Source organism: Sander lucioperca, chromosome 23 (assembly GCF_008315115.2).
Source record: "Sander lucioperca isolate FBNREF2018 chromosome 23, SLUC_FBN_1.2, whole genome shotgun sequence".
Lineage (NCBI taxonomy): Eukaryota > Metazoa > Chordata > Actinopteri > Perciformes > Percidae > Sander > Sander lucioperca.
In genome coordinates this window covers 14,400,417-14,425,524 of record NC_050195.1, presented here as the reverse complement: position 1 = coordinate 14,425,524, position 25,108 = coordinate 14,400,417, and the positions used below count along the sequence as shown (strand labels likewise).

The window sequence follows — 25,108 nt, the reverse complement described above, 5'->3', positions numbered from 1 at the left end:
AAAATGAAAAAGTCAAAAATAAAATGCAAACTAATTGATCATTTTGAAACTATTATTATACTGTAACCTACTGTAAAGTGACACAATAAAGTTGCTCTAACAAGTCAACTGGTTTCATCCCATCTGTAACTTCTAAGAAAAATATCATGTTTAAACCGAATACGCTACTGATAAGATCATTTACAGTTTGCCTCCTCCTCAAAAGCCACAACACTAGATGATCCTAGTTTCTATGTGGCTTGCTGTAGATCCAGGCCACTCAACTGTTTACCTTCTGTAAAATGCCTATGACTCACTCTGAAAACATCCAGTGTTCTCTATTTACAGACATTATAAGATGTGGTTGAATTGCCTCTGCTATTCTATCCCTACTATTTTGTAGATCAGAGTAGTTAAAGGTCCCATGGCATGAAAATGTCACTTTTTTAACATTAAAGTGCAAATATTGTGAAAAAATCACTTTTTCTGGGATTTGGGGTGTTATGTTGTGTCTCTGGTGCTTCCACACACATACAAACTTTGAAAAAAATCCATCCATGGTGTTTAGAGTGAGATACAGTTTCTGAATGTGTCCTGCCTTCAGTCTCTGGGTGAGCTGTTCAAAATCGGTACGGCTTGTGACATCACAAGCCGAAACGAGCAGGCTAACCGCAACCATTAGCTCGTAGCGTTAGCATGCTAATGCTAGCATGCTAACGCTAGCATGCTAACGCTAGCATGCTACCTCGTTCTCAATAGCAAAGCACTGCTACAACACACACAAGTTCACCATAATCTACAAAAGAACTACTTCCATGTGCGCCCTCATTTAGAAGTCTCCTAGCTAATCCTGCCTTGTAACTGACCGAAGTTGTAGAAACAGCCTTTCTTTTACTGTCTATGGAGCTAGCTAGCTGACATGATCTACATCTGAGCTACTGGGCATGTGCAAGTGCAATCAAAGATAGTACAGAAGAAGAAGAAGAAAAGAGGTCTCACTCTGTAGCTAAAACAGAGACCAGGTGAAAAGAGGATCTGCAGCAGTGAGAGAGAGCACTGCAGCAACAAAAATATGGTGTTTTTTGAAAATTAAACCATGTAAACCTATTCTGGTACAACCTTAAAATACAATTATGAACCTGAAAATGAGCATAATATGGCTGCTTTAATATTAGTGCTGTCAGTTAAACACGTTATTAACGGCGTTAACGCAAACCCATTTTAACGGCGTCAATTTTTTTATTACGAGATTAACGTTCTTTTTGGCCTGGCAAACTTTGTAGTTTTTTTCACATGCTGTTGCAACAACTAGTAACGTTAGAAAAACTGCAACACCACACCGGATCTAGCTAGACCGGAAACACAACAACAGGCACACCGCACACACTTGTTTGGGCTTGCGAGCCGGCCAAAGAGTAGTAGGGTAATGTTACGTTTTGAGTGGATGGCGAGCGCGAGACGCCGAAATGGATGCCAATAAGATTCTGAATGGAAAGTTTACTTTTAAAAAGTTGTCGAGGGGGGCAGTAGTTTCACACATACACCGCCTGTACCACACGGAGAAAGCAGCCACGCTGGAACTGCTGCAAACGCTGTCTCATTAACCGGTGATCACTGGACGTCAGTGAGGAATCAACATAATTTAGAAGTTGCACACTATATTGACTATGTATATCAGCATACTGGTTTAGGACTGTGTTGTTTGTATCGTTTTTTTAGACTGTTTTTGTCATTTGGGACATTGTCCACCCCCTTTTCTGTCCAGGAGAATTGTTACATTCCTTATTAGAAAAACGTAAAGGTTACCAATGTCCTGCTGTGGCATCCGGTTTTTGGACCATTTAGTTTGTACTGTATAAGCATAGTGTTAGTGTTACATCTCAGTTAGGTACTTGGAGGAATTGTGCATTAATGATGATGACAGATTCACACATTTTTCTTTTGTTTACAGTAAATAAATTACAAATCTTAAAGTCAAGTTCATAAAGTAACTTTCTTTGCATTCATTTGATTCCCAATTAAGATCCACTGGTAAGAATTGCTTTCCATTGTTAATATGTACTTAAAAACAGTTCTGAAATGCAAAATAATAGAATTGTATTCATGTAATAAAACATGCGATTAATTGTGATTGACTATAGAAATTTGGCGATTAATCGCGATTAAAAAAATGTATCGTTTGGCAGCCCTATAATTAAATTCTACGCCCAGTGACTAGAAATGGTGATAGGTGTAAACCAAGCCCTGGGTATCCTGCTCTGCCTTTGAGAAAATGAAAGCTCAGATGGACCAATCAGGAATCTTCCCTTTATGACGTCATAAGGGGAAAGGTTACCTCCCCTTTCTCTGCTTTGCCCGCCCAGAGAATTTAGCCCGCCCATGAGAAAGAGAGAGACATCATGGCTTGAAAACAAGTGAAGTGGCAGTTGGTCAAGGCCACACCCCCACCCTCCACCTTGCCCCCCCCCCTCTCCTCCTCAATAGCATTTAAAGCTACAGACACAGAAATGGCACATCCTAAGGAAAGCTCATTGTGGGACTGGCTCTAGTGGCTGTAATTCTGCACCAAGGCTGAATTTCAGGAAAGCGACTTCAGATACAGTATTAGGGGACCACTAAGACCTATATAAAAGAGACTTCAGATACAGTATTAGGGGACCACTAAGACCTATATAAAAGAGACTTCAGATACAGTATTAGGGGACCACTAAGACCTATATAAAAGAGACTTCAGATACAGTATTAGGGGACCACTAAGGCCTATATAAAAGAGACTTCAGATACAGTATTAGGGGACCACTAAGACCTATATAAAAGAGACTTCAGATACAGTATTAGGGGACCACTAAGGCCTATATAAAAGAGACTTCAGATACAGTATTAGGGGACCACTAAGACCTATATAAAAGAGACTTCAGATACAGTATTAGGGGACCACTAAGACCTATATAAAAGAGACTTCAGATACAGTATTAGGGGACCACTAAGGCCTATATAAAAGAGACTTCAGATACAGTATTAGGGGACCACTAAGGTCTATATAAAAGAGACTTCAGATACAGTATTAGGGGACCACTAAGACCTATATAAAAGAGACTTCAGATACAGTATTAGGGGACCACTAAGGCCTATATAAAAGAGACTTCAGATACAGTATTAGGGGACCACTAAGGTCTATATAAAAGAGACTTCAGATACAGTATTAGGGGACCACTAAGGCCTATATAAAAGAGACTTCAGATACAGTATTAGGGGACCACTAAGGCCTATATAAAAGAGACTTCAGATACAGTATTAGGGGACCACTAAGACCTATATAAAAGAGACTTCAGATACAGTATTAGGGGACCACTAAGGCCTATATAAAAGAGACTTCAGATACAGTATTAGGGGACCACTAAGGTCTATATAAAAGAGACTTCAGATACAGTATTAGGGGACCACTAAGGCCTATATAAAAGAGACTTCAGATACAGTATTAGGGGACCACTAAGGTCTATATAAAAGAGACTTCAGATACAGTATTAGGGGACCACTAAGGCCTATATAAAAGAGACTTCAGATACAGTATTAGGGACCACTAAGGTCTATATAAAAGCATCCAAAAAGCAGCATGTCATAGGACCTTTAAACATACAATAAACTCATAAGAAAAGTCTTTTGAGGTATATATTAGATTATCCATCACTTCCTCATTAGATCATGTTCCGTCATTAGTTACAAAAAATAGATATATTTATCTTTATACTGTATATGCTTAAAATGTGTCTGAACTTGATTCCAAATATATAAATGTTGGCCATCAGTTGGGAGGAGACAGAACCCGGAGCAGCAGAAGACGACGGGAGCCGGGAAGGAGAAGTGCTGCTACTTCTTCTGGCAGGGCCGCAACTCCACCGTCAGCGAGAAAGGAACATCAGCACTGATGACGGTGGAGCTGGACGAGGAGCGCGGACCACAGGTGTGTGGGTGTTTGTGTGTGTGTGTGTGTGTGTGTGTGTGTGTGTGTGTGAGCCATCGGTGGATGAAGTATACTGATCGCTTACTTAAAAAAATCCTGCATTGAAAATGTTACTTAAGTAAAAGCATGAAAGTATAATTAGGAAAACGTACTTAAAGTGTTAAAAGTACCAAATGCTGAAAAATCCTTACATTTTAGAAACTGGAAACGATCCAAACAGTTCTGTCAATCAACTTAAGTGTTTAATGGTCTAATCATTTCAGCTGGACTTGCAGGCCTGTATATTATTGGGTAGTTTCATTTATAATAAAACATCCGCTTTTATAAACTACAGGTGTGTTTGTGTGCAAAAATCTTAATTTGTAAATAGAATACACTTTATTGTCCCCGAGGGGAAATTTGTCTTAGGCATAGTGCTTCAATCTGTTGCTTCACAACACAAACATGAAACAGTAAAAAACATTTTAAAATCAACATACAAACATAAACATAAAGAAACATCTTAGGACATAAAAGGAGGACACATGACTAGTAACTAACGCTGTCAGATGAATGTAGTGGAGTCAATAGTACAATATTTCTCTCTGAAATGTAGCGGAGTAGAAAGTGTCATGAAAAGAAAAGACTCAAGTAGTACCTTAACATTTGTACTTCAGTATAGTACTTGGGTAAACAACTTAGCGAGTCAGCTTTCTGTCCGTCTATTTACTGTAGATTAATTGTTAATTGTCATTCATTTTGTGAGCTTTACACCTCTCCTGTATCATTGAATACCCCTCCAGGTTCAGGTCCAGCAGGGTAAGGAGCCTCCATGTTTCCTGCAGTGCTTCAGAGGAGGGATGGTCATCCACTCAGGGAAGAGAGAAGAGGAGGAGGAACACTCCCAGAGTAAGCCCACAGTAATCATCAAGACGAACACACAGTTTGGTCTCTGCTGCTGTTCCATTATTTTCTGCACAGGCTTAATACGCAAAAAAGTGTGTTAAGCGGTCCATTTGTTCTGAGTTACACTTGAACTCGGACAGTTTTAAATGAATTAGACTCACAATGACTTCTTAGACCTGCATTTACAGTAATTTCTGCTTCTGTAACAGTGATATAAATTCATCATCTGCTCATAATGACTCTTACAAATCTGTATATGAGAACTGTGTTGTGGCTCAGAGAATAATTGGATTGCAAGAATAGAAACCCCCTCCCACTGAAACGTTCAGGAGCTCCGTATTTTCCCACACCTCAAATAACTGAGCTTTTTTGTTCTTCAGGGCTACAAGTAGGGATCGCCTGATACCGGTTTTCAAGGCCGATACCGATCATTAGTCGTTAATGAAACCGATAACAGATATTTGGAACCAATATGCATTTACAGTGAAAATTTAAATCTTTAAGTCCAAATTAGGATTTTGGAATGTTACAAACTCCAACACAAAACTTTGTTTAAATGCTTTAAGCAATTATTTAATAAATGAGAAACTTTCACCATAATCTCCAGTAACAGAGAGTCAGATAGTGTTGTGGGAGGGACATGAAGTCAGACTCAGTGGTGAGATAAACTGAAGCAGAGGGACAGACACAGAGCTGTAGCAGAGCCAAAGTACAACACTTTTTAATTCATTCACGTTATCAGTTATCAGGAAAATAAAACGCTGACACAGATCATCTGCAAACTGACAAAAAAACGGCCCGATGATCAGCCAGGGCCGATAATCGGTCTATCCCTAGCTACAAGTTCCACTTCAGCAAAGAAATATATAATTATTTTTTTACATCATCAGCTAAATCTATCTCTCCCCCCCCCTCCTCCTCCAGGTGACTGGCGTCTGTATTGTGTGCGGGGGGAGGTGGAGGTGGAGGGCCACCTGCTGGAGGTGGCCTGTCACTGCAGCAGCCTGCGCTCCAGGGTCTCCATGGTGCTGCTGAGCGCTAGCCAGTCCCTCATCTACCTGTGGCATGGCTGCAAGGCTCAGACACACACACGGGACGTGGCACGCACCGCCGCCAACAAAATCAAAGAACAGTGAGTGGAAACTTGATCGTCTGCCCTTTAGGGCTGGGTACCGAATTCAATACTTTTTAAGCACCGAATTGCCTGTAATGTATCGAGTATTACAAAATGCCTCATCATTCAGTACCCAATTTCAATACCTAAGGAGTAAATCTCATCAGAGTCAGTGAGTCAGTAAGCATGCAGCATGCTTCTACCAAGATCTAATAATAATAATAATGTCTGTGGTTGGCTGTCTGACGTTACACGTCGTAGAGACATGCAGGAAGAACTCTATGTTACACTTGAGTAGGAGCTGTAAAATACATACAAAGATTTGTGCCGTAACGTGTAATGTTGTAATTTCTTTTTGTTTTATAAAATTGGTATCGAAAAAAGTATCGTTTAGGAACCGTTATCAAAGTCACGGTACTGGTCCCGGTATCGGAAATCTTTGAACATTACCCAGCCCTAGTCCTCTTAAAGTATTCCGTTGGCAGTGACACTAGAAGTAAAAAAACAAGTGGGACTGTTCGATTTGAAGCCATTCCTGAAACCTTTATTATTCCTCCTGCAAATGTATTGAGAAAAATCCATTTCTGATTCTTTCTTTTTTTCATACTGCCGCCATCATTCCGTATGACACGTTTGTCTTTGTACAGTTGCCCTCTGGAAACAGGCCTCCACAGCAGCAGCAAGGTGACCATCCGGGAATGTGACGAGGGATCGGAGCCCACAGGATTCTGGGAACCCCTCGGGAGGAGGGACCGGAAAACGTACGACTGCATGCTGCAAGGTGGGAGGCACCAATGTGCTGATTTGTACCACATTTTTTCTTTATTGGACACAGCTGTGGTTGGTGTTATGAACTGGTTATGTTTGTTTGTTGTGAGGTGTTAAGAGTTTTGAATTCCCAGTTAGTTTTCATTTTAGTTTTAGTTTTCAGTTTGTCTTTGCTAGTTTTAGTTTAGTTTTTCAGGAAGGTTTAGTTTTTATATATTTACTGTAGTTTTTTAGTAGGTTTAGTTTAGTTAGGGCCAGGTATTGTGTCTCAGAAGTACGTGGCAAAAATAACTTCTTTGGAATCTTGTTGTTTTTATTTTATTTTTAGTGTTTTAAATCTACTTGGCACTTTTGTTTAAATATTGTACATAGTAAATATTGTTTATCCTATTGCAATCTGTTTCTGTCTGCAACTGATGTTGTATATTGTCCCAAACAGGTCTGTCTTGAGAATGAGACCCTGTGTCTCAATGACATTACCTGTATAAATAAAGGTTAATAAAAATAAAAAAAAAGCTACATATACATACAAAGGTATACAATACATGGTAGGAGAACTGTATGGGAATGGCCATAATGGTTAATCTCTGTGCTGCTACTAGTGTCCAATGAAGTTCTGTTATTAATTTACACATATACAAATACTACAGATTAATATCCACATAATCAGTAATAGATGTGATGGAGAGATGCAAATAAACCTCAGAGGGGCTTAATCTGGGCACTCTCCAATGCATACTCCAATTAAAATAGAAAGATAAACTAAAATACTGAAAAGAGAAGAGAGAAAAAAAGCTAAAATTACATACTATATCAAATCAACAGAATAAATATGAAAGGTGAAATAATATCAGGAGTTACATAGGTTGTTTACATGTTCTCCCATAGGGAGAACATTGTGCAGACAAAAACCAACCTTTAACAGCTTTCTTAAATTGTACAAGTGTTAGCTTTGACAGATCTGATGGTAAAGCGTTCCATATCACTGTCATTAAATCCAAACTGAAGTTGAGATGACAGATAGGAGGCCTGAGTTTCTAATTATTTTGAGTGCCATTATTATGAAGTTGATAACAGTAGAAAAAAATATTTCATTATAGAATTAATTAAGGAAGTATCTTGTATAGAGATCTGTATACAAAAAAAGCAATCTGTAGTAGATTGACTAATGACTCATGTCGACTCCTTTTTCAGGTGTGAAATATTAAAGCTGAAAAACTAAAACTGCAATGAATTTACTTTGATTTCTTATTTTATTTTCTTTGGTTTAACCAGGCGATATAGTTTGTTTGAGGTTTTGCTGAAAGTATTTCTCACTGCCTTTTTTTGGTTTGAGTTTATTATAATAACCCTGGTGTGTTGACCTTTGACCTTTGACCCTCAGACCCGGGGAGGTTTAACTTCTCACCACGTCTGTACCAGTTGAGCAGCAGCTCGGGAGAGTTTGCAGCGGTGGAGTTTCTTTACCCTGCCAGAGAGCCCAGGAAAGTCAACTCTATGCCTTTCCTGCAGGAGGACCTTTATGCAGCTTCCCAGCCAGGTACGTACACACACACACACACACACACACACACACACACACACACACACACACACACACACACACACACACACACACACATGCATTTGTCTAACTATACATGTGAAGATACAATTAGTACATTTTATTTTTATATGTGCTTTTGAGATCAAAGATGATTTACTTAGCAACAAATCTTCGGCCATTTCTTCACTCTGGCGGGGGGGGGGGGGCATGTACGATCATGGAAGGCTTGTATCATGTGGACACGCCAACAGTTTTGTTGTCATTACTTAGAATTAGGGCTGCACGATATGAGGAAAAGCTGCGATGTGCGATAACATTGTTTAATATTGCGATGACGATATGACTTGCGATAAATATTCAAATGTGAATGTTAGCTATACTGTTCCCATGTCTTAGTGCTTTAATAGGTTCTTTGCAAACCTAAACATTGAATAGCCTGTTCCCACTGAATAAAGAAATCAAATAGATAATTTTTGACATGCTTTTATTGAACAAATTACACATAAATGAGGCATTATAACTAAGAAATTAACGTTCGACGAAAATCTTTTAAACTGACCTTTGTTGATCTGAAATGAAGACAGATTCAGCAACTGTACGGCCTATTTCTCTCTTAAAATGTTTTCAGAAACACGTTTCGGTGAACTATTTTAGTACAATATGAGATCGTATTCTGAACGAGACGCCATGACAGTCTGGTTGTGAATTTCCCAAGGGGGTAAGCTTCTCCTCGGACCGCGAACCTCCTATGGCACCATTTTGATGCTACCAAGCCATCACCTCCCGTTAGCATCCCATTGACTGCCATTCACTTTGGCGCCACTTTGACAGAGAATAACTTTACATCTGAAGAGTTTAAAGACTCTAGTTGTCCATTGTTTATTTCTAAAGAAACACGACAATGTATAAAAGGCTCCATTACCTTGTACCTCACGTTATGGTTCCGTAGCAGACGTTTTTATAAAAATAGGCTAACGATTGGGTCATAACCACGCGACTTACTGTCTCATAGTAGAGGAATTACCGTATAGTACAGGAGAAGCTCTCAGGCAGTTTGGACTTCCATTAGCTGTTTAAGTTTAATTACTAATGTTAACTATCATTTTAGTGATCAATAATTAGCCTGTGTCTATGTTATCTCCTTACATATACCTACGCTCTCCGTCTCTGCTAGATTGGGAATGATTGAGATTTCTCTTGGCACAGCTACCAGAAGACTTCCAACTTTCAGACAGGTTGCTAACGTCACATTTACGTCGTCTCTCTCAGTTGGAGGCTGCTCAGTAACGCTCAGCCATCACCAGAAAAGTGCTTCTAAAGGCCTTCACTGGTCTCCGTCCAGAGCAACGGGATCTGTTGGTCCATTCTTATATACAGTCTATGGAATTTCCGGAGAAAAAAGAACCACGTGACGCATTCGTCCAATCAGCTGCCGGTTTTCATTTTCTGTGAAATAATCAGACTGTTAATGGAAACAATACAGAGCAGCGCCGCCTGCTGCTATGGAGACGTATTACGCTTTGCGTCGTCTCAGTGTGTAAGCTGTTTTCCCTTATTCATCGTGTCAGGCTGTCTGTTGCGATGTGTTCATCGCGCTAGTTCATATCGCGATGACGATGAAAATTCCATGTATCGTTCAGCCCTACTTAGAATTCTTGGTTACACTTTGTATTTACATAAGAGTGACATGACACTGTCATGAATGTGTCATAAACATTATAAACAAGTCATAAACGTTTATGACATAACGCTTCTGTCAATAAGTGTCATTCGGTTTTTGTCATGACCAGTTATGGTTAGAGTTAGGGTTAGGGTTCATGTGTCATGACTGTCATGTGTTCACTCTTACGTAGATACCTTCAAGTAAAGTGTTACTGAATTCTTCATAGGGGAGACAGAAACTACGCACTATAGCTTTAAGACGAGCAAGTCATCCAAAACTGTTTTTCAATGAATCCCCAACATGTAAAACCTAAAAACTCATTCCTAACACTAAACTAGCCTCCTGAATAAGCTGATGAGCGACCACTCTATGAAACTGTCCTCACTCTGAGAGTCCTCATCCTGTTCTCCTCCTCTGATTCTCCGGTCCAGCCCTGTTCCTGGTGGACAACCACCATGAGGTGTATCTGTGGCAGGGATGGTGGCCTCAGGACAGTGAAAGCACCGGCTCAGCCCGAATCCGCTGGGACTCGGACAGGAAGTGTGCCATGGAGACTGTGCTGCAGTACTGCAGAGGTATTCCTCTTCATTCTGATTATTATGCCAAGGTCAGTTTTGTTCTGATCTATTTAGAAGCTAATTGTGCTTGATAAATATACTGGATGGACAGTACATTAAGGATAGTACATGAAGAAATTATTTAATTAAGAAACTTATGGAATAGTAACTTGATTGATTAATTGATCTGCAAATGTTTTTTTAGATGTTGACGATGTTTTCGGTTATAGGGCTGTATGGTTGTTTATTGAAAACAACCATTTTCAACATTTCAAAAAAAGGGTACATTTAAAAAAAGGGTAGGACCTGAAAAGCATTTAGCTTCTTCCTACTCCTTTTCACTTAAGATAATTTTTTTTTATTTTTTTTTTTTTTAAGATTATTTTTTGGCCATTTTAGGCTTTTAATTCCACAGGACAGATGAAGATATGAAAGGGGAGGACATGCAGCAAAGGGCCGCAGGTCGGAGTCAAACCCGCGGCCGCTGCCAACTGAGCTAACCCGGCCACAAGAGTATTTATTTAAAAGTATTTATTTATTTCGCTTATTCTTGCTTTTTCTGAAGCTCCAATACTTTTTTTTTTCATTCATCCATTCATTATTAGACACATACAAAACCACTTTCTGTTACTGTTGAGGACATCCTCAGACAACAGTACGACTGAAAACGATGTATGTAAACTAGGGCTGGGCAATATACTGTATCAATATTATATCGATACGTGAGGCTCGATATCGTCTTCAATCTTGGATATCGCAATATGACACAAGTGTTGTCTTTTCCTGTTTCCTGTCACAGTAAAGTGATGTCATTTTCTGAATTTACCTGACTGTTCTAACTGTTCTATTACCACTTAGTTATTATATCCACATGACTGATGATTACTTATTTAAAATTTCACTGTGTAAATATTTTATTAAAGCACTAATAGTCAACCCTACAATATCGCCGCAATATTAATATCGATGTATTTGGTCCAAAATATTGTGATATTTGATTTTTCTCCATACCTCCCAGCTCTAATGTGAACTGCAGTGCAAAACCACTGCAGCAGTGCTTCTTTAACACCGCCAGTCTGTTGTTACTTTGTTGCCACAGAAAAGAATGAGAAGAAGCCTCCCAAAGCGTACCTGATCCACGCTGGTCTGGAGCCGCTCACCTTCACCAACATGTTCCCCAGCTGGGAGCACCGAGAGGACATCGCTGAGATCACTGAGAGGGTGTGTGGATCCCATCCTATTATCTGATTCCTCCCAGCTGCATCATCTGATATGAACAGTGTCTGCCTGTAGCCATTAATGTATATACTGTACGGAAGCACATGCACTTACTGTATTCCTTTTTCATGAATACAGGTCAGTAGGGCTGGGACATTAGAACAATAATCTGAGCCTGTCAGTGGTAAAACAGCACTTTTTGTTGACGTAAATTGAAGATGCACAATTGCCCACCAACACTACATTGTAGCTTGTTTTCGCTGCTGTCGACTGCAGCGGTCTCGCTTAATAATGGACCAGTTTCAGAGATTGTTGTTCCCATCAGTCACTTAGACACAAAACATAGGAAAATAGGGTCCAGGTTGAAAAAAAAAAAACAGAAGTTACCCTTTCAAAGTAAAACTTGTGACAAGCTGTTGCTAATGAAAGATGTCCCCTCACATGTGTGCTAATGGTCTCTGTGAGGGCCCGGTACCAGTCGTTGATGACGCTGTCGATCTCTGACTGGATCAGCAGCTCTGTCCCTTGACGAGTCTTCAGCTGAGGGAAGAAAAGTCAACATTACTATGGACTAGGGCTAGGGATTCCATTCTTTCATGATACAGGGGCGCCAATTCCATTTGTATTGCGATTTTCATTTGTGATTCTATAAGTATTGCGGTTTGATAGTATCGAGTATTGCGATTTTCTTTTCCTTATTTGACAAAAAAAAAAAAGTTGAATAATACACTTTTAGAGACAATACATATACTATCATGAGACATTTCTGATTGTTTTCTAAGAATGCACATCACATGTCAGTCAGTCTGACCTTTATTTAATTTGTAAAGAAGAACAAACATGGATTTTCTGCTGTTAAGCTGTTTAGCTGGAAGCAGATATGATGTAGTTGCCATCGGCGGTGAATCATTGGTAAAAAAATGAAAATAATATCGATTCTAGGGGAAATAATTTATTTTAAAAATCATCGCAAAAAAAATCACGATACATACAATTTTCGATTTCTTTTTGGGATGGGAGAAAAACGTGCTCTGGTTTATTGGCATTTCTTTAAACCAATCACAATCGTCTTGGGTGGTGCTAAGCTCCAGACGGAGCCACGGTGCCTCTGAAAAATGGCCTAAGGAAGGAACTTGTTTTGGTGGAACATGTGTACGTTCAAAAGTAGTTTTAGTCGTGCAACAGACTAAACGATGTCCGTCCCCTTCCTCTGTCTTTGTGTTGGCGTTCTAACCTCCGGTGGATTTCTGAGGACTATGGTTAACTGCTCCTCAGATCTCTGCAGGGTAAATCCAGACAGCTAGCTAGACTATCTGTCCAATCGGAGTTTTCTCTCGCGCGACTTTTAGCTTAGCCCATGACGATTGTGATTGGTTTAAAGAAATGCCAGTAAACCAGAACACGTTTTTCTCCCATCCCAGAATGCTGTGTGGACTAGCCAGACCCTCCTCCGCTCCGCAGATTGTGGATGGTCTGGCAAAGCGAGACTATTTTAAACTCCTCACCTATCCCTGCTACACTGACGCTGCTTCACTCACTGCTGCTGCTGGCAACATTTTGCCTCCACCTTTCTAGTTCAGAGTCCTAACATGACTCAAAGTTTAAAATGGTTTTCAATGTCTTTCTTTTGGTTCACCCTTTCTTTTTTTTTTTTTACCCAGGGGGGTTTCAGCATGGTGCTCCCTGTCTCAGCTTAGCATGCTGCTTGGCTGGTCCAGGGAGCATTATTCGCGCCATCAGCGCCAAGCATAACTGTATTTCCATTTGTCGCAATAAATGGTTAAATCTATGACGAGAGGGTTCCTGACTGAAATATTTAGTGTGTGTGTTCTCAGGAGGCGGAGGTGTGTAACCAGATTATCCTGGTAGAGGACGTGTTGGCCAGGCTGTGTAAGACGGCGTACCCACTGGCAGATGTTCTGGCTCGGCCGCTGCCTGAGGGCGTTGACCCTCTCCGCCTGGAGGTCTACCTGTCTAATGAGGACTTTGAGGTAAGACCCTGCAGTCTACAGCCGCTCTCTGTTGTTACTTTAAAGGTGCTACATGTTTCGTTTTTTTTAGATATTAACCATGATGATTGTCGGTCATTAAGTAAAAGAGAAAACGTTTAGCTAGAGAATGTGAAACATCTCAATAATTGTTTAATTCTGATATATTAGAAACACATTTTACGACTACTTTTTTCAATTTGCACTATTCAATCTCTTTATATTTACAATGGCTCCAATGTGCTGTGAAAGGTGTCGCTCGTAGTGACAAACCAACCCGAGAATGATCACCTACTCTGCAGTGTCAGTGTGTTTTAACTTAGCTTTATGATCCCCAAGTAGGGCTGAATGATCAATCGTTTTTAAATCAAAATCGAGATTTGAAAGACTGTGATAAGCTAATGAAGACCGCGATTAATGAAATGTTTAACATTTTTGATTCAAATGCTGGAATAATGTTACATATCACAGATTGTTAACAGAAATGTCCTATTTTCAGTGGATTTTTCATTTATTTTTTATAACTTTATTGATGGTAGAAGGTGTAATATGTAACCGAAATATCTAGCAGAAAATTGCAATTCTATTTATTTATTTTCCCCAAATCGTTATCCCTATTCCCAAGTTTACTGTTTTGGTTCGCCGCTCTCCTAATGTTTAGCCACAGCAGGTGGCCGAGAAAGAAGCCGCGATAAACTCACTGTACACTACCTGCCCAGCACCAAATGACAAAAAGAAAAAGTTAGCAACTAGCTGGTGAACACAGTAGAGCATTTAGCAGCTAAAGAGTCTCAGGAGTTAGCGGAGACTCAAAAGATAAAAAAGAGGGATTATTTGACTTGGTTTATTCATCAGGTGGACGTAAACATGACTCCGAATGAATGCTCTTGTTGCTCTGTGTCTGCAGGGTGTGTAAATAAGCAACTGATTGCTATCACATTAAGCGTGATTGATACTTCTGCGTTAAATTTACACCGTTTGCTACGTATGTAGGTACGTGGAGACACGAACCCTACGCCGTAGCCTGACGTGCAGTCCTTGAAAAAATGTAACTACACGTCGCGGCGACGCACGGTTGCATTGCATTTCCCCCGACTCATTTCCTGGTTCTCCTTCTCCATAAACAACATGAAATCAAGGAGAGGGTTAACTTCTCCTGCTGCAGGTTTCCCACCCTGGTCAGAAAGAACAGGGGAGTCCACTTCAACATATGCCATAGGACATATTGGACTCCTCAGAAGAGATACGTCTCGAAAGCCCTTCCCACTCCCTATTGTACGTTCTGTCAACCTGAACAAACTGGAACTTTCCTACATATGGTCTGGGAGTGTGAACAGGTACATGAGTTTTGGAATAAAACAACAACAATAATATCTGATGTGATAGGATGTCGAATTCCTACTGACCTGATTGTTTTGTTACGTAATAACGACTCTAAATTACACCTGCTTGGGAGACAGAGGAAAATTTGGCTAGCCGGCTCAACTGCAACCAAGAAAATGATAGCTCAGCGCTGGCCCCCCCCCCCCCCCCCACTCGCTTTGTATAAAACAGTGGTTGGCGTATTTTCTGGACATAGTTATGCTTGAGCTCTCTACAGCAAGGATTAACAAAGCAAAACCATCAACTATCAGCCTATGGAAAAGCACAGCAGCACAAATATCAGACCTAATGACCTCAGCATCACAAGAACTAGAGGAGAGAGACTAGGCAAGGTGGGATTTCTGATTATTTTTTGTTTTGTTTTCCTCAAGACCGCAGAGGGTGGGGGATGGGAGAGGGCTTTTGTTCTTGTTCAATTTGTGTTCATCTGTTCTATGCACCACTTGACATTACCTGACACGTATTGTAGAATTTGTTTTGTATGTCTGTATGATAAATGGTGCTAAAAAATAATAAAAAAAATTGGTCCCCAAAAAAAAGAAAGAACAGGGGAGACACTTTGTTTCTCTCACTATGACTCTAGAGTCACTACTCGCTCTAAAGCTAATCACCGTCACTCTTTCACTTCTCCCTCTACCACACACTCCCCACACACACAACCACCTCACAAGCATAAACATCAGGCCACTTATGTAGGCTACGGAGGAAGCTCTGCGTGGAGCCTCCACAGAACCATAAATCACGCTTTAGCCATATGTCAGACACGTGTGATGTTCAGCTTGTTGTGACCCAAAGTGGCCAAAAAAGTGATTAGTACTGCTTTAAAGTACAGTATAATAAATGCCAATAAATACTATACCAGTGAGTAGATGCATTCATTGTTGTTTTCATTGGATTTATTGACAATAAGAAGAATATAGAATAATTATGGAGTTCAAGTTAAAGGGTAAACTTATGTTCACTCAATATGACTTTCAGGAAGATTGTTGTTTAGAAACACTGTGAGGTTATAGGAATATTATAATTTAGATCACTTTCTGCAAATATTTTATGGTTTTCCTGACCTATCTGTGGTTATGTATGCATCATTCAACTTTTCTCAGATTTCCCTTATGTTCATTCTCTCCCCTTTTTTATTTCGCATTCTTGTCTTTCATCACGTTTTTGCCATCTTCTCTCCATCTTCTTGCCTTTTTTTGTGAAACTATCTACTTCTTTCATTCCACCCTCCAGGGAGTAGGGGCTTATGGGAAGGTGAGTCATCTGACTTGAGCATGGATGACCCGGACAAGTGCTCCTGTTGCACAGCATCCTCACTCAATTTAACCATAAATAACTTTTTTTTTTTTTTAAATCAAACTCTTCCTCATCTCTCTTTTATATTTTCTGTCTGATAAAACGTCTAACTCCTCTTATTAGTTTAGCATGCTGTTCACTCACAATCTACAGGCCGGTGTGGACGCCCTACTGAATCCTGGCGATTTGAGCTCTTTGACCATATTCTACCGGAGATGCAAATTAAAAAAAAGATGGCTGCGTTCTTAATCTCACTGACGCATGAGTGTGTTCTCAGATGTTACTCATTCCTCACCATGCAAGTTGCAGGATGTGTTGGTGTGACATTCTCAACAGTTTGTATTGTAAACTATGGTAGAGATGTTCTGATACCAATATTGGATAAACCTCTGATACCACCTAAAATGCTGGTCTCAGTATCGGCAAGTACTGGAGTTTATGCACCGAATACCACGTTATTTAGCCCTGAAGAAAATCTACTTTAAAGTAGTTTATTTATGTTCGTTTTTCCATTATGACTCACTGTGAAACTGGATAATAAAATGAAGTTCTACGGCATCCATTGTTTGTTCATGTTTCACAAAAAGTTTAACCTGAGCCAGGCCGACAACATTGACTACGTTTACATGCACATAATATTCTGGTTTTTGCCCTTATTCCGAAAAAGACAATATTCCGACTAAGCTGTTTACACGGCTAATGAAAGTGAGTCCTCCACTAATATTCCCGTTTACGTGTAGCCGTGCAAAACAGGATTTTTTCAAAGTTTTCCAGCGGCGGCAGACTTTCATTCCTTCAACCAGCTTCTTGAAAAGGTCGGTGTAGCGATGTGTGCTCATATCCAATAACCTGTTGATATCCAAGTCTTTGATAATGTTTAAAAGTAGCTGTGGTTCTCCTTCTTATCGGGTCTGCAGCCTTGCAAACTGTTAGGTTGTTGGTTTGTGTACAGAAACCATAGCAACGCACAGAGCTGACCGTAAGCTGTAATCAGGCAAGAGGCCGTAAACTGGGCCTAAACTGCGGTACAAACCCCGATTGAGAGGCATATTCCAAATGCTCTGTATACATGTCCAAAGAATGCCTCTAAAACCAGAATAGTACCGACATATCACCCATGTCTTAATCAGAAAATGCTATGTTTGGAAAAAGGCCTTATTTGGAATATCCTACCGGAGTATACTGTTTACGTGACCTGTATCAAATTCAGAATATTGTCATATTCGGAATAATAGTGGAATATTGGTGTGCATGTAAACGTAATGAGTGAGAGCAATCATATCCCATCAATACAGGGATAGTAGTATACAGCTGTTAAAACATAATAAAATATATGACACACTGGTATGGGATCGGTACTTGGTTGGGCTGAAAGATGAATTGTTTTCAAATCAAAATCACGATTTGAAAGAATGCGATTAGCTAATCGCGAAGACCGTAATAAATCAAATGTAAATTATTTAGTTGAATGTTTGGTGTAACATTTGGTTGAACATTTTTTATTCCTCTTTTTATTGTTATATTTACTGTTTTTCATAGGATAATGCTGGAATAATGTTACATATCACAGATTGTTTACACAAATGTCCTATTTTCAGTGGATTTTTAATTTATTTATTACTTTATTTAACATGATTGTAGAAGGTGCAATATGCAGCTCAAAAAAACCCGCAAATCGAATCGTAACCACAATATCTGGCAGAAAAATTGCAATTTGATTTTTTTTTTTTTTTTTTTTTTTTTAAATCGCCCTAGTACTCGGTATCGGCCCAGACGCAAGTTCAGGTATCGGAATCGATATCGGGAAGCAAAAAATGGTATCGGACCATCTCTAAACTATGATGTGTGTGTGACTGTGACTGCTCCATGCTCCCACAGAAAGCCCTGGACATGACCAGAGAGGAGTATGGGGCTTTGCCTGGCTGGAAGCAGGTGAAGTTGAAGAAAGCCAAAGGACTTTTTTAAAAATGGTTGAAACAGAGAGCTGACCAGAAGACACCAGGATGTTGTTTTTTGTCTCCTCTTTGCTTTACGTCCAAAGGAGACAAACCTGTATATAATGCTTGAGTAAATGAAACCCCGATTAACTGGTTAAAAAAAGTAGTATTAATATTTAAATACTGCTGACACTGGACGGTAAAACTGAGATTAGCTCTCATATCTAAGTTTTTTTATGTTGTACGGTTGTTTGGTAAAGAGAGGATTTAAATCACTATTTTTATTCTCGATTCTTATCATTTTGGTGCTAGTGAGTTTTTATTTGGCTATGGGGGGGGGGGGTGCGCCAAAAGCCCTGGTAGGTGGATGCACCTCTGAGAGAATTTGTTAATAGCTCCTCTTTAAAGTTGCCCTTTTGAAACTTGGAAGTTTCAGATGACGTCTATAGGCAGGGAGTGCAGGTCCAACAACTTTATTGAATTTAATGTTAATGGTTGTAAATATGTACTATACGCAGAACAACCCAGTGCCCTTACATTGTCAGCCATGCAGCCATGTGTTAGAGTGGGAGCAGGTCTGTCAGCCTGTTGAGCACACTCCTCAGCATCTCTCTGCTGTTCTTTGTATGTATGTTTGTGCATTACAAATAATTTATATTTATCAAATTCATATAGGATTTTTTTTTTTTTTTTTTAAAGCTTCATGAATGTTCACTGAATTAAAAATGATGGAATAAACTGTATAATTAATGTTGAGGAGGTTTATAATGTATGATGATAAATACTGGATGTTACAGAAGTGTCTCTGCTGTACAGTTCACCATTTGTCATTTATAAATCAGATGACGCAGCTTTGTTATTGCATCTAGTGTCATTTCTGTTTCAGATATACAAAAAAAAAACAGGATACAGGCTTGATAAACGGCAAAGGTAATGATGATGAAATGCATTTGATTTTTAAATCCTACAGTGTATAGTGCCTTGCTTTTGTGTACAGTTTACATACAGATCCTAGTCTGCATTTCGAAGACTTTTTGTGATATAAAGAAATATTAGAGAAATAAACTCTGAAAGTCAGAACATTTTCCTTGCCTTTTGTTTTCTCCATGGTGCAGGCTAACCTCACTCATTTATATACTGGATTATAAACTGTGGTTAAGATTCTTAGATTCATAGCCAGAGTTTATCATGACTCAGAATGGGCCTTTTTGGGGGGGGCTACACAATAGTAAGCATGATCACCTCGTACAGTTACGGCAATGAGTGTGTTACCTTATTTGACAGAAATCTATGCCTTTGCCTGTCATTTCTGACAATTTGATAAACATGTCTACTATGTTGGAGTAAATGGAACCCCAATCAACAAAACTGCTTAAAAAAATATTGTTTAAATACTACCGTGAAAATTAGGGATAGACCAATTATTGGCCCTGGCTGATTATCGGGCCGTTTTTTTGTCAGTTTGCAGATGATCTGTATCACGTTTTATTTTCCTGATAACTGATAACGTGAATGAATTAAAAAGTGTTGTACTTTGGCTCTGCTACAGCTCTGTGTCTGTCCCTCTGCTTCAGTTTATCTCACCACTGAGTCTGACTTCATGTCCCCCCCCACAACACCACTATCTGACTCTCTGTTACTGGGGATTATGGTGAAAGTTTCTCATTTATTAAATAATTGCTTAAAGCATTTAAACAAAGTTTTGTGTTGGAATTGTAACATTTCAAAATCTTAATTTTGACTTAAAGATTTTTATTTTTTACTGTAAATACATATCGGTTCAAAATATCTGTTTCGGTTTCATTAACTACTAATAATCAGTATCGGCCTTGAAAAACCAGTATCGGTTGATCCCTGGTAAAAATTATCGAGAGAGTCTGGCACAGCCTGACTCTGGACGGTAAAACTGAGATAAGCGCTCCTATTTAAATTATTGTTCTGCTTGTTCAACGGTTGTTTGCTAAATTCCTATTCAACACAGTCAGAGGATTTGAATTGCTATTTCTTCTCTCAATTCTTATCATTTTGGCGCTGGTGAATTACCTTTGGGGCTGGCTGAAAACCCCTGAAATCTGCTGTATGTGACCACAATATGAACATTATTCTTTTATAGTCCAGTAGAGGGCAGTATACTAATGTATGTGGACTAGAGAGGACTGGTACAGAAACTCAGGTGATCAGTTGGATTCATGCTGAGTCACATTTAAGTCATGTGAGATGACACTGTTACTACCAGTAACACTGATTACACTGCATTTGCGTCAGTATGATCTCCTCAAACTTATGTGCTGTACATAAATTTCTTTTTTCTGTGATAAACTGTTGAATATTGACTAAATGTAACTTCTAGTACCCAGAAAGACGAGACATACCGAAGCTGAGTGTCTCTGTGCCTCCACAAGGGGTTGCAATAGAAATGTGAAAGCTCACCAGATGATTAATAGTACAAATATCTGTCCAGCACCAAATAGTTTTTTTTTCTTCTTTTTTTGTAATTAACAATTGTTTTACTTTTCAACAAAATACAAAACCTACAACTCGCAACATGAACGTCGTCGTCATCACCCACCCAGACAAAAATCAAGAAAAGATGACACATGAACTACAATATTCAAGACCATACAACAATATAGTAACAAAATAGACAATAAACCAAATAAACAAGTTTTTATGACAACACCGTAAACCCATCATACACGTCTCTCCCTGGTACACAGCTTCTTAGGAGCCCTCCAGAAAGTTCAGGTACTTTCCCCATTTTCTAGTGTAGACCTCCAATCTGGCAAACCGTTTATATGACAAGCCCACTCCTGGATAGACGGCAGCCCTTCATTCTTCCATCCTCTTAAAAGAATCTGTCTGGCTATCATTACACTAGTCTGGACCCAGCTTCTTATGTGCTATCCATCCCGTTTAGGATTGACCCATCTCCCAGAACAAATACTCTTAGGCTGAATGGACCCTGGGTCCCTGCACTCTGACATAGGTTATCATTTATCACAGGACCATAGGACATGAAGTTGTTTTATTTGTTTTTTAATTATGATGTACTGGAGGGATTTTATCTCTACATCTCTGTCTCTCTTTCAAATGAAACACAAAAAAACAGCAAGACAGTAGAAAAAGAGGTCGCAAGTAGACATTGCATCGAGGGGCCAAAACCCAAAACCGTTCTTCTGCAGTAGCTCATAGATGACGATTAATGACTGTATTGAAAGAACAAAAGCTGAAGGAATCAGATTCCTAGTCCCTTTTTTTTTCCACAGCAGACATTTTGACTAAGTAGGAAAAACACAGGTGTTACTAATAACATTAATGATGGCTCTGTTCTATTCCAGCGTCGCGGTGAGCCGTGACAGTGTTACAGTGAGCCAACGTGAAACTGAAGCAGCTGAATGGAATTCAGCCAACATTCATTGTATTATTTACACCTGTGCTTTTTCTACTGTCACACGTGAAAAAGCCCTGTTTGGTAACAATAAAGCAGAGATCTTCAGCTCAGAGTTGCTGCAGGGGGGCCTCCAAATTGTTGTTCCATGGTTTAAAATAAAAAAAATATGAAAGAAAATATACATTAACATGAATCCAACATGTTAATAGTAAAGATAAATCTTTTTTTAATGTACATAGTATTGATGATATAGGTGTACTGGCCTACAGCTAAGGTAGCCTTCAACAGATACAGTTAGGTTAAGGATTCACTGTGCCACATTTTAACATTAAAACATGATGTATAAATATAAAGAATATGCTAAAAAAAAATTTCAAAAGCTTAGTATTGTATGCACCAGTGGTGTAGTCTAATGTATTGTAGTGGGTGTACTGTCCTGTATATTGGCCAGAATCTGCCTTTGGGGAAGGGGGGTCTGGGTGTCCTCCCCCAGGGAAGTTATGAGCGTCAACAACTTCATTTTCTGCATTCTGATACACTTTAATGCACCAATTTACGGTGGAAGTACCTTTATTTAGCCTATGCGAAGGAAAAGAACACAGATGACATTTCAAAATATATCAAAAATATAATGGAAAAGTATGTTGTGTGTCATTGAGCATTTTTAAGTGGGTATATGGAAATCCTGGAGCTTTCTTAGTGGGTATACTGCGCAGGTCTGGACATACTGCTCCACCTTTCACGTTTTCACTGTCACATGATAAACTAACAGCTGCTGCTAACGGGTATCGTAGCTTCCTGAAGAAGGAAACATGGAGGACCACACGTATTCAAAATCCAAATTTCAGGAACAGGAGTCTTCTTCTTCTTCACCCAGAAAAAGAAAAAGGAGATTGAAAAGAGCAAGAGACCGGCTTTTTGAAGCATGAAGGCTTCCGTAGCTGTAATACGTACTTTGAACTGCGTGGTACGAGAGAGTTGACTGCGATATATGATCTCAACGCTAGATGGGAGAAATTCCCACACATTGGACCTTTAATGAAACCGATAACAGATATTTGGAACCAATATGCATTTACAGTGAAAATCTTGAGGTCAAAATTTTAATTTTGGAATGTTACATACTCCAACATAAAACTTAGTTTAAGTGCCTTAAGCAATTATTTAATAAATGAGAAACTTTCACCATAATCCCCAGTAACAGAGAGTCAGATAGTGGTGTTGGGGGGGGGGGGGACATGAAGTCAGACTCAGTGGTGAGATAAACTGAAGCAGAGGGACAGACACAGAGCTGTAGTAGCAACACTTTTTAATTCATTCACGTTATCAGTTATCAGGAAAATAAAACGCTGATACAGATCATCTGCAAACTGACAAAAAAACGGCCCGATAATCAGCCAGGCCCGATAATCGGTCTATCACTACTTTAACTTAAGTATTATTTTCATGCAAAACATTTACGTTTAACGAAGTATTTTTTACAGTGTTGCTACATCCTCCACCACTACTAAAAACTTTGGGACAACTTATATTTCTTCATTTGCACAACAGAAACACACAATAAAAAATATGCACTTCATGTTATTTCAATTACATTCAACCTGGCTACTTTTGTTGCTAGTTTCCCCACTGTCGATAAAAATGGGGTTACGTTTCAGAGAGGGGAGTGCCTTAACATTTTTTTTTTGGGGTCCAGGCAGTTAACCCCTTACAAAGCCAAAGGAGGTGTTCAGTCATCAAAACACAAGACTGGCTGTGTTTATGCTGCGTAAATTCCCCGTAACTGTGGAACAGGGCGGACCTACTGTATGTGTATACATAAAGTCAATGCGTTAATACTGGTAATCATACTGAGAAAGTCACTGTTTCCCTGTCAGTCTCTTATAAACACCTCTGTCACCTCTGGGTTTTGATATGTTTGATATATTAGACAACCTTCCATTCGGTCTGCTTGGCTCACATATGGCAGCTTTATGGATTCTGTTAAAAGCTCAATTACCTATGTGAAGTCACAGGTGAAAGCTACAATCAGCCTTCCAACCTGTCAAACATAACAGCCTCATTTTCCAGGCTGTCCTCCAACTCCACACACACACACACACACACACACACTGAAAGCTCTCAGATGTTCTCAATATCAGCCGTTGGCCTGTGTTGAGGAACAAGAGCAATTAGAGGGGAATTTCATGCAATCACAGTAGAACAATATACACAGCAGGTTTCTGTTCATCCAACTGTTGCTCGAGTGTTGCTCAATATTTTAACAGCCTTACTGACAGCCTGCCCCGAAACAGCAACGAGAGAAAGAAGAAGAAGAAGCTGCTGCCTTTTTCCAAAAGGGTTGGCAAGGCGCTGCGCGCTTCTCGCTGTTTTTCATCTGCTCGCCCTCTCTTGCATGCTAAGTTGTTGGATGGTGAGTGAGTCTGTGCCGGATTATGCTGTATCCACATGCCTCCTCTGAACTCCTCTGGCCTGCGAGGAGTTTGATGTGCGACACGGAGCATATCCACCCACCCACTCCTCCACACCCACTCAGTGCAACATGCTCCAACCACTCCCCCCACCCCCCAACACTTCTCTGTCTCCAGGAAGACAGTAGGATGTACAGTGTGTTGCTGTGCACACACTGCCAGGTGTGTGTAGTATCTCTGAGCCCATTTTGACTCTGAGCCTAGTTTCTGTGCTGAGCTCCAACATGCTTTCCTTTTGAAAACAATCTCTTTACAGACTACAGAAACATGAATGCCAAACACCATGACACACGCACGCACACACACACACACACACACACACACACACACACACACACACCTGTACAATATAGTATAGTGACACACACAAAGAATCTAGCAGTCGGAGGACAGAGAAATCAAACAAGTACAGGTACGTTTATTCAGGTGCTAAAGGCTCAGTTCACCCAAAATATCAAAAGTTGTAGTTAGTGCTGTTCACTGAAAAGTAGCCTACATCAAAGAAATCCCCAGCAACAATCTATTCTGGAACAATCTAGAACTCGCTGTCATGAGGTTTCAAAGGGAGGAGAAAATATTTCCATGTTGCCATCAATTTCCTGTGAGATGTGAAATGTTATTACTTGGTTCAAATGATTTCAAAATCCCCCAAAGTTTTATGTGTCACATAGAGCACAGGTAAACCTTCGTGCATTTCATTTCAGGGCTTACAAATACATTTACTAAAATAGATTAGAAAATAGCGTTCCTCTAACTTCTCTTTTTATCTGAAATCTGTTCGGAAGGCATATTTATTTCTATAAGATATTAAATCACAAGTAAACTCAATTCATTAAGTAAGTAAAAGTACTAATACCACACTGTAAAAATACTCGTTATACCGTAATACCGTTATATTGTTGGCTAGTTTACTTTAGAATAAAACATCAGATTTTATAAACTACATATGTT

General features: G+C 39.5%; 1 protein-coding gene across 15 annotated transcripts in view; it reads left to right on the top strand.

Annotated features, from left to right (window-relative positions):
• Window positions 1-19,377, top strand: part of svila (supervillin a) — a 160,174-nt gene extending 140,797 nt beyond the window's left edge. For 14 of the 15 annotated variants that reach the window (XM_031298250.2, XM_031298242.2, XM_031298252.2 and 11 more), the window contains 10 exons: window positions 3,786-3,940; window positions 4,723-4,828; window positions 5,750-5,957; window positions 6,587-6,720; window positions 8,092-8,247; window positions 10,348-10,491; window positions 11,573-11,694; window positions 13,527-13,682; window positions 16,296-16,316; window positions 18,237-19,377. In XM_031298250.2, coding sequence (XP_031154110.1) covers window positions 3,786-3,940; window positions 4,723-4,828; window positions 5,750-5,957; window positions 6,587-6,720; window positions 8,092-8,247; window positions 10,348-10,491; window positions 11,573-11,694; window positions 13,527-13,682; window positions 16,296-16,316; window positions 18,237-18,323 — 1,289 coding nt within the window. In that variant the 3' untranslated portion in view covers window positions 18,324-19,377. The remainder of the gene's footprint in view (window positions 1-3,785; window positions 3,941-4,722; window positions 4,829-5,749; window positions 5,958-6,586; window positions 6,721-8,091; window positions 8,248-10,347; window positions 10,492-11,572; window positions 11,695-13,526; window positions 13,683-16,295; window positions 16,317-18,236) is intronic. The other variant, XM_031298240.2, reaches the window with a different exon arrangement.
• Window positions 19,378-25,108: the final 5,731 nt, after the last annotated feature.